Source organism: Lycorma delicatula, chromosome 1 (assembly GCF_047948215.1).
Source record: "Lycorma delicatula isolate Av1 chromosome 1, ASM4794821v1, whole genome shotgun sequence".
NCBI classification, from domain to species: Eukaryota; Metazoa; Arthropoda; class Insecta; order Hemiptera; family Fulgoridae; genus Lycorma; species Lycorma delicatula.
This window is the reverse complement of record NC_134455.1, coordinates 128,037,835-128,048,922: the sequence shown is the minus strand read 5'-3', so window position 1 is coordinate 128,048,922 and position 11,088 is coordinate 128,037,835. Positions and strand designations below refer to the sequence as shown.

At 29.0% G+C, this 11,088-nt stretch overlaps 1 protein-coding gene across 1 annotated transcript; it reads right to left on the bottom strand.

Annotated features, from left to right (window-relative positions):
* Positions 1-3,827: 3,827 nt before the first annotated feature.
* Positions 3,828-10,712, bottom strand: LOC142322121 (uncharacterized protein C3orf38 homolog). Its single transcript, XM_075360833.1, has 3 exons — positions 10,436-10,712; positions 8,666-8,874; positions 3,828-5,216 (listed from the first exon to the last, which is right to left on the bottom strand). Exons 1-3 carry the CDS (start codon positions 10,554-10,556, stop codon positions 4,494-4,496), a joined length of 1,053 nt encoding a protein of 350 aa, XP_075216948.1. The 5' UTR covers positions 10,557-10,712; the 3' UTR covers positions 3,828-4,493.
* Positions 10,713-11,088: the final 376 nt, after the last annotated feature.

Below are 11,088 nucleotides of genomic sequence, written 5' to 3'. Positions count from 1 at the left end.
CTCATGGCAGTTCTGAAAAGGGCTGTTTGATGGTGTTTTTGGGTTGATGGCCCTGAAAAGGGCTGTTTGTGAGGTAGCCCTAAGAAGGGCTGTTGGGTCTGGAAGCTGGTCTCTGGCGATGTCGGCTCAGCTGTATTCGGGGAGTAGCAGCTCGTCTGTTGAAACCAGAACGAGCTTCTCTGAGATGCTTGGGTTGGGTCTCCCCACTACAGTGTGGCCCACAGAGTCGATCATCTTTCGCCGAGGGGGTTCTCTCTGAGCGATCCCAAACTGGGCTAGCTCCTGCTGATGGGCCCGTTGATCGGCCTGCCGGCCAGGACAATTGAAGCCCAGCAAGTTGGGACAAGAAGGTAGCATCTATGCCCAGCAGCTCCCTCGGCAGGAATGTTGGTACTTGTGCAGGCGCATAGGTTTACTGTACTCCCACTGACATCTGAATGGCTATTCAGATGCGAACACCTATTTTCAGAACTGACTTATTTCATGATGCCTAAAGTGTTACAATTTTCAAAATTAAACTACAGATATACAATGTAATTAATAGATATTCTTAATTTGGATAAGTAACTGGTTTTAGCAATTATCATGCAGGTAAGCAATAATTTAAAAAATCAAAAACTTATATAAAATAAAGTAGAATAAAAATAAAGTTTTAATGCCCATAACATTTGTTACAGTTTAGGAAAGTAATTTAAATACAAAATTACTAATAATACTTCCAGTCAAATACATTTTAGTTTTCACAAAACAAAATATATGTTATTCTGGGAGTCATCCATAGTAACATTAATGCTATTGTCTTAAACAATCGTTCTTGTTAGCAGCCTATTTATTTAGTCAAAAAGGCATTTTAAGGTATGATCCAAACAGATTGATGGGTTTCAATGGAAACACAAAATTAAATACATTTAGAGCATTATATTTTATAATAGGATAAATTCATGTTTACATACCTGTAAACAAATGTTACAGCAAAACATATTTACACAAAAGCATATACATCATTTAGATATATTTATCTATACAAACATGTGTTAAAAATATAAACATTACATGAAATAATCAGCTCATATCAGTGAAATGTAACATTTATTTAACAGTAACGTTAATAAATACCAAAACAAAAAAGTGTTTCACAGAATATATGCATATTAGTTACATTTTCTAAGGTAAGCAAGTTAATAAAATATTAATATTTGATTAATGACTTTTGTAACTCCATATTTAAGTCACTTAAGTTCTTTATTATGCCATTAACTAACAAGCAAAGATAATAATAATAATAAAAAGAAAGATGATTACATTATCAAATACAAATATCCTAGAACAGTGAACAATTTTGATTTAGGAAAAACATTTTGATACTAACAAATGCTGAAATTAAGTTCTCTAAAAATGCTTTCTTAAAGAGTTCGACTTTCAAGTAGAGTATACAAAACTTTTCTCACTAGGATTCCTGTTTCACCAGCTGCACAGGTAAAACACAAAGATAAATTTATAAGTGTGAATGAAGACTATCAATACATGTCTGGTAGATGTGTCAGTATCTTATTTTCATCAGTCCACAATTTCTGAATTACTGTTATTATCCCTGGTACAACACTTAGTAAACATACAAGGGTGCTCAATAAGTCCATGCAAAAAAAGACAATTTTCTAAGAAATTTTTTTATTTTTCAGCATAATCTTTCAAGTCTATACACTTAGTGTGATGCTCAAATTTTTCAATCCCATCCTTATTATCTGAATTTTCAAAAGCAGATATTTCAGCAATAACTTCATCATTTTGCATAAGCCACTTTCCAGTGAACCAATTCTTCATATTTTTAAATAGATGACAGACAGAAGGTACAAGGTCTGCTTAGCAGAGAGATGCCAAAAAATTTCATAGCGTAATTTGATCAATTTCGTTGTAGCGACAGCAGAACAAAATTATTGTTTTACTCTCCTCCAGAAAGTTGATGAATATTACGCCAAAGCATCCCAAAAATCAGTGGCAATTATGTTTCCTCTGATGAAATGATTCTTTGCCTTTGAAGCAAGTTTTTCAACTGCAATCCATCGTTTTTGACTGTTCCTATGTTTCAGTATGGTAGTAACGCATATAAATTTCATCAACTGTTATGAAATGACGCAAAAATTCCTCTCAATTACATTGAAATAGTCTCAAACCATGATCAGAAATGTTTACTCGTACATGGTTTTCAACAATTGTGAGTAAATTCAACACCCGACTTACAGATTTTATTTTCATGTTCAAAGTACTCATAAAAAATATGATGCACTGTCCATTTGAGATGCCTATTATTTGAGTAATTTCACATACTTTTAAATTTCCATCCTCCATTACCATATCATAAATTTTTTCAATATTGTAACCTCAACTGGCTGTCCTACTATTGAGCAACATTTTTGCTCATATAACCACTCTCAAAATAACCAATCACTTGTTAACTGTTCTAATCTATGGAACTGACTTGATATATTTATCCAGCTTCGTTTTAATTTCCTGTGGAGCTTTATTAATCAAAAAGTAATGTTTGATAACCATATGAAATTCTCTTTCGCCAATTTTTCAGAATCACAATACTGACTGACTCAACTACTGTCAACAACATAATTATGAATATATCTAACTGAAACTGTTTGTATGATCCTAATGGGATGAAGTAAAGTAAGAATGACCTAAAAAATGCACTGTGAGAGCTATCTATTGATTTTGTACAACTTATCAAACACCCGATACATAGCAAGTATATTAATAACTTTTGGTGGGCTTAAGGTTAATATAGTTCACAACAGTACACTTAGGTTACTGACAATAAGCCACATCATATTAAAGGCAAACCTTGCAGTGAAATTTTTCAGTGTAAGGCAGACAGTGTGAAGTCATCAGTTTACATTTGTGGCACACCAGGTTAAAATGGATTCCTCACATCTTTAGGTTATACTCCAATATCCTCTCTTAGATAACAACCACATAATAGTGCATTTATTTTTCTCAATAGTATATATTACGCACTCTGTATTGGAAATTTAAACTTATACAGAATCAGTGACATTCTAGGTGTGTAGATGGAATTAAAATTTTTTAAATCTGTTGAATTTTAATGCATCTTTATATTTGATTTTCATTTTTGATGGGAACTCTTTTAGCTTTCCTCCTACATTATTTTTTTTGAATATTCTCTAATTTTGTTTCCAAGAATTTTTTTTATAACTAATCAATGGATATTTATAAACAATTGTCAGACAGTAGAGGATTGTGAAACTTCAGAACAAATCATACCTGTACAAGTAAGCAAATGCTGCACCATAAATAGTGGTATATATCTTTTATTCTATGAGGTTTTTGGCGATAAAAAAAACCTGATTCATCTACTTAAAAAAAAAAAAACGGTTCAGCGAAGAAGACAATGGGATACCATTGTGTCAATTCCTCTACATTTCCTGTGCAAGCCTGATTATGGGATGCTTAATGTTCTTATAATGGGCACGGTAACCTACAACAGTTTTGTTTTAGAGAAATAAGGTAATTTGTTACAAAGTAAATGGTTTCCTGAAAAAACAAAGTATAATATCTTGTTAAAATAAAAAAGCTTTTATTCTGCTTTTTTTTTAATAATTTATTGTATACAAAAACACATATGCACTCATTCTATAAAAAAAATGTATATACATATATATATATATATATAAATAAATATATATATAAAATAAATAAAAATATAAAATAAATGTAAATTTAATAAATATATAACAATTTTTATATACCTTTATTTAACAAAATATATATATATATATATATATATATATATATATGGGTAATACCAAAATTTGTGTTATGAATATTATGCACGTAAGTATAATGAAAAATAAATGTGATATAAAGTAATGAATATTCTACTGCAGCCCAATTAACTTCAAAATAAAAGTTACATTTTCAATGAAATAGTAATAATTTACATAAATATCAGTAAATATACAATATATACCTTTGCTTTTTGTAAGAAGTGATTTACAAAAGTTTATCTAATAAGACCATAAATACTTTTTTTAACAGAACGTTATTTTCTCTCTATAACAAAAACGATACTACTACAGTACCCCTAAAATAAATTTATTTATAATCTTTTAATTAATTTATACACTCAAGAAAAAAATAACTTCTGTGTACAGTACTTAAAATTTTTACAAGGAAAAAAGGTAAAAAATTTAACACATTTAAACAAAAATTAAATGTGATTTACATTTTATTTAGATAAAATAAAATTTGGAATGGCCTGCTTTTGTAAATGTCAGTAACAACATTTCAAATTTTAAAAGGTCTGACACCACAATTAATTTAATTTCAAAAGTTTTAAAACACTTGACACAAGGGGAGTTTATATTACAACCAAAAAACAGGAGAATATCAATGAGTGATTTAAGTTTTTTTAATAAATTAATTATACTTCATAAATATTAACACATTAAAATTAAAAAATAAAAGCATTACATTAGGCACATTTTGAGAGAACTTTCATTTATTGTTGGAGCCATCAACATATTATTATGGTCAACAGATATTAAATGTAATTCTGTTTTTTTAATTTTCCAATTATCTACAGTCAATGGATCACGAAATATTAAAAACACTTGTTCAAAAGCACCACACATTTGTCCAATATCTTTATGCAAAGTACCACATGCAAGCACTAAAACACCACCATGAATATCACACTTGCCTCTAACACCATCAGAACATAAGTTAGGTGAAAAATATAATTGATATTTATCTTTAATTTTATTTAACAATATTATAATATTATTGACACCTGTCACATGTTCCTCTTCAAGAGAATTGTTATCTTTACTTATAGGAACATTTCTGCTAAAGCTTGATCTCGATTTTAATCTCAATATAAATTCTGCATCATTCCAAAAATGTTCTGAATTTATTGCAATAAGACCTCCTTTAAAATTTTTATTTAATAAATTATAGTACCATTCAGTAAACTTAAAAGCTAATGCATTAACAGTGTTTTCATCCAACTCCAAACTTTTCTGATTACTGGATAGAGGAGTAGCACAAACAGATGATGAAGTACTACTTTGTTGAAGCGGAGAGGAAATGTTGGCACTAGCACAGGAAGCAAGCTGTTCAGGTGTAACATTTAGTATTATGTTGTTATGAACAAATGTTGGTACAGAGCTGCTACCTCCAATTTCGCCAGTCTGAAAAAAAATTAACAATGCTAATTTTAATTTGCCTTGAATTTTATTTTAAGAAAGATACATCTACGATTGTAAAAACTGTAACAAAAATTATAATAATTTTCCTTTTTTAAAATAAATGAACACATGATCTACTGGAGAAAATTGTCTAACGTATTTGTTAGTAACTCCTCTATCAAAATACTAACTGACAGGATGATCTAATGTTTAGTAAGAATATGTATACAGAACAAAACCAAGTAGAAAACATATCTGGAATACTGAATTTTTTTAATTTAAATAATTATTGTAATTATATAAAAAAAAAACATATATGAAAAATGAAAATGGGATCTGCTTTTGAGTATAAAATTGAACAATAATAATGATGGGCGAACTTATTTGCAAAAGCAAGTGAGGGCAACCTAATTTTTTATGAGTTAGTGACCTCAAGTAAATTGTGCCTGGTAGGCTCTTACCACATCCATCCAGGGATTAACAGCCCTAATTACATATACTGTCAAAAATAAATGAATAAAATGTACTATAAATAATTGTAATACATAAAATTTGTGCCTACTTGTGATTCAGGTTGGTAATCCTTTTCACAGCGACTAACTTCGAAGAGAAACTTGAAGTCTTGTCATGGACACACTGACTATTGGGAAGCAAATTAGGGTGAGGGTGGACAGTCCTCAAATTGTCAGAAGTGAATATTTACAACTATATAACTCCCCAAATACCCTGCCAATTCATCCCGTTAGTGTGCTTTCATGAAAATTAGATTAATATAGTACAAAACAAAAATAAAATCAAATTCTGAGAAACCGTTTAGCACATATCCACCACAGTTTGTAATAATTCTACATGATAATAATCACTAGCATAAAAAATGTTAACTGCCTGAATTATTCCTGAAAAAAAAAAATCCAAAAGAGTGATGATATTCAGAATTTTTTGTTAAAGTACATTCTATTTTCAGAAAAAATAAAATATCTGATGTGGACACCACATGACTTCCTTGTACGCCTATTATATTATATATACACATTTTTTTTTTTTTTAAATGAAAAGTACATAAAATTTTATTTCACTAATAACTTTTGATATTTTTTCATTTTTTTTATTGTTATTATTGAATTATTATTTATTGAAAATTTTGTTTATAATATAAAATAAATTAAATTCTTTTTTATAATATAAAAAAGAGTTTTCAAATAGAGGTTAATTATTAATAAATCAATATATTTAAATTAAAAAAAAGAGATGAAATCTGATTCGAACCAATGTGCCTTCCCCTAATAAGATCCAAATATTACATAATTAAAATTTTATTTTGCTATAACTCTGGAACCAATAAAAATAAGTACCACTTATGATATTTTGTTGAAAAGCTCTCAATGAGGGCTTATTACTGCAATTAAGAAAAAGTAAAAAATCCAAATGTTTTGGATTTGGGCTTTTCTGGACACTTTCGGTCCAGTCGATTGCAATCAAAAGGGGAGGTGCAGAACTAGATGTTACAACAGTCCTAATCCAAAATTTCAACATCCTAATTGTTTTTGAGTTATGCAAGATACATACATTTGTACACATGTCATGCCGAAACTAATCAAAATGGATTCGGGGATGGACAAAATGGATATTTCCATTGAAATTTGTTTTGTGATCACAACATTTTTTTTACTTCATACAAAGAAGTGAAAAGAAACCCCCTGAGCAACCTAAACTAAAAGAAATCAAAGTAATTTGATATTTTACTTGATCCCAAAGAGCTACAATGCCCTCTTGCTGACTCAATTAACAAAAACTAAAACATTGCAAAAAAATATTGGGTATTTTTAAAGGCTATATTTTCAGAAAAAAGCAAATGATGTAGAAGAGGTTATAATGTCAAGGACCCTCTCGCTTCTTAGTTCCCCTCAATTAAAATATCTGAAAATGATGAAATTTAAATAGAACAAAGAACTTGAAATTAGATTCTTTGTTATTTTAGGTTTTGTGATATAACAATAAATTTTCAAATTACAGTGCAAACAAATAACATAATTTTTAATTATAAAAGAAATAATGATGACAGTAGGTTCAAATGCCTTTATACAGTACAATCCATGAACTACTCTATTAAAAAAATGGGAGTAATAAAGGGATTTCCACTAACTAGATAATTACTTGAATGGATGTCAAAATCCATTTCAGAAACATAGATTATACACTCCAGGTTCCTTGTGGCCAACCTGCTGGCCCCATAATTTAAAAAAAAATAAAAAACATAAGTATTACATTATTTGAACTTTTAATTTTCAAACTATGTTCTACCTTAAAGTAAAATAATAAATCATAAAGGACTAATGCCTCATGATATATATATGCCTCAAACAAAGATAGTACCTTCATAAAAATTTAAGTACTGCAATATTGGAACAGCTCTTTTGTAAAATGTGTTGTACCTTCTGAAAACAGAAAAAAAACATAATACTGTTCAAGAGGTCTGATCCTCCTAGCCCCCAAAGACCAGCAGCTAACTTTAATTCAAATTTTAACACAAAATATATTTTTTTAACAGTATGTTTCGTGGGGGCCAGGAAAATTTTTTGACAACAAATGTTTGAGCCATGTTATTGGTGACGGTATTATAAATTTTTTCTGAGAACAATAATTATTACTTCGATGAGTAACAGGAGTAAATAAGCAACATCCTGACGAAACTGAGTACTGCTAGTTTTGTAAAATTGAATATAATGTGTAGACAATATTTAAATTGTACATGACATTCCATTCATTTTATTTCTAGGTGTGCCATTAAGAAAATTTCTTTTAATTATCAGTGTTAAATTATTAAACTATTAAATTATTATTATACACACATAATTAAAACTCTATATAGTCATTACTAAACATTTATTTCTTCTTTTACCACAGGATTCTGGAATAAAGATTCTAATTTTATGCAACTTACTACAATAATTATGAATCACTTTGTTATTCAATGAATAAGTAACAGTGAAAAATGACGGAATAAGATTATTTGTAATTAATAAATATAAATGTGACATTATTCACAAATAATCTTTAAAAATACAAAAAATAGCCATCCAAAAAAAAACCAACCATAGAAAAAAAGAAACTAACTCGTCCTTAATGATTTTGTTTCTCATGAATATAGTTATCAAAAGATTAAAGCATTATAATTATTAGAGTATAAGTAGTATTCTAAAATTTATAAATACAAAATATCACAATTATAACATCAATACTTAGGAGGAAGTTTTTTTTTAGATAGGAAAATCTAAAGAATATCTGAGAAATCAATAAAAAACCTTATAAAAAATATAACATTTTTAAATTCTTCTTTTAAGTACCAACATTTATAATTCAGACTACCAATTACCACAATGAAGCACAACCAGAATAAAAATAGAGTAAATGAAATCGCATTATACCAAAATTAAAAAAAGTTGTAAACTTACACGCATTGGCAAATACTGTTGACATGGTCCACCAGCATTCCTGTTCCACAATTCTAAAATATACTGTATTAATCTTGGTTTTTCATCTGACACAAGAACATTCACTTTTTTAGCATGAAGATAATTAAAAAGGAAATCTTTTGTAATCTTTTTCCTTTTTAAAATAGTTTCAGCACAATTAGAATGTAATAATATACATTCAATGGCATCTGAAACAGAGACATAAATAAAATCTTTAAATAGACTGTAATTGTAAAACACAAACATGAATTTCAATGTACAATAAGTTTCCCTTTTATTATTTACTTAAATTTATTGTTTTTGAGATAAAGTATGTCTTAAAGCTTAAAAACATTAAATTTAATAATTGACAAAGGTGGTAATCAAAAACCATTACCACCGAAAAACAAGTTTTATTGTATAATTAAAAATTAAAGTAAAACTGAATCATACCTTCAGTTGGATATTATGCATAAAAGCTGTGTTAATAAAACTAATTCTTTTTTTTGATTAGTTTTACTAATAAAAGTAATTCTTTTGTTTTTTTCCAAAAATCAAGTAACAACTAAATTAAAATTAACATTTATGACAGATGGAATGTATAATTACACAAACTGGAAGTAATAATAAGTAAAGTTCTTTTATCACTATTTTGTCTTACCGAATGTGAAGCTCTTGCAAGGACTGTTCTTTCTGACAAGAAGGTTTGTGTTTCATAAAAGCTGCTTACTCTATTTATTATTTTTTTTATTGAGATTACAGGCATTGATTGCTATGGTCATTAGCCTAGCGGAAAATTATAGCATATGAAAAATGCCATGCCTAATGTCTGACTAGGCCTTGAATCTGAGACCTTCAAATGAAAGCCTGAGAAGCGACCACTTCGCCACAGAGACTAGCACTTTCTTTTGGTTAGTCGTAGTGATTGTAAGGATTTGATTGAGATTAGTCTCTGATCAATAATCAGAATTTTCTGTAATTCAACACTACCAGGAAACCAGTCACTTCAGAGAATGTTAGATTCGAACAGCATTTGACCTTCAGTAAATTGTATATTACATGGTTTACAATCAAGATTACTCTCACTCATGTTTTCAAATACATTTCAAGGGAATATTAACTAGGAAACAAACATGGACACTAGATAATTAGGTGAAATGAACCTTACACTGATCACCTGCTGTCCATACCAGCTTTCTGACATTAGATCTTGTGTTTTCCTGATCATAAACATGTTTACCATGGTATACTAAAGTATGAACAAAATTGAAGTTGATCAAGTAACTGCTCAGAAATACCAATAAAATAGTAAGTGCAACAAAATTAAGACTTTTAAAGGCTGGTTTTTGAAATGTTAAAATCCACAATGTTATTGTAAAGTTATACATTTAATTCATCAATCTACTGCTATCACTGTAACAAGAATGGTCTTGGAATTATTAAGTGATGGTTCAATGTTATATTTATTGTAACAGATTAATATACACTATGTCAAATGATATTAACCAGCTAATCAGGGTTGTATACAAAAATGTTCACTTAACTCATTTAATTAAGACATTCCCATCTAATAACTAAATTCGTTTTGCAGCTAATGCTGATCCGAGTAGAACAGTTAAAACGAACAGCACAAATACAATCAATCAGTACATTTTCTAAGGTGAAACCACCAATAATACTGATAATATATATAAAGCCAATTCTAATGATCATTTCTTTTATAAATTATTTCTTTTATAAAATTTCTTTTATATTTTAAATATAACTTACCTCGCTTGTCTTTAGGAGCGATCTTCCCACCCGTTGTAGTCCCAGCAAGGGCAAACAAATCTGCTTCTTTTAAATCTAAAAGAAATTCAGTCAGAAATCTCTTTTCAATGTCACTTATCATGTTTAATATTGACAACAAAATACTATCAACTCAATTTTTATACAAAATCCAGAGTTCAAAAACCCATTCAACCCATTATGTATACTGGATAAAGTAGAATTTATGTTACACGTACTTCTACACAGTACTCTTCAGTTTTGATTCAAAATTCGGAACTTTAAGGTTATGATTGTCAAATCATCAATCAACGTTCACAATACCATAGTGAACCACCATAGTAGTCGCCATGAAAGATGGCGCTTGTGTTTAAACTATTGTGTCTCAGTTAAAAAAAATCGCACAATAAAAATGAAGGTGTCGTCGGAAACTGCAATTGTTTTTGCGCTAACAGGATTCGGCCGATATTAGTTACTGTCATTTGTTTAAAAATTAGGGGCGTGAAAACCGGAAAACTCACGATTTAAAAAATTTTTTTTTGAGATCGTCAACTTTGAACAACTATAAAATCAAAACCTAATGAGATAAAAATTTTGTACTTTTGGAAGTAGATTAAACGATTGTTTCTCAATAATTATAATCAAGATTTAGCTCA

Coding starts and splice junctions, on each gene's coding strand:
- LOC142322121 (XM_075360833.1), bottom strand. CDS start 10,556: ATGATAAGTGACATTGAAAAGAGATTTCTGACTGAATTTCTTTTAGAT. Junction 8,875..10,435: donor CGCTCCTAAAGACAAGCGAG/GTAAGTTATATT, acceptor TCTCTGTTTCAG/ATGCCATTGAATGTATATTA. Junction 5,217..8,665: donor AACAGTATTTGCCAATGCGT/GTAAGTTTACAA, acceptor ATTTTTTTTCAG/ACTGGCGAAATTGGAGGTAG.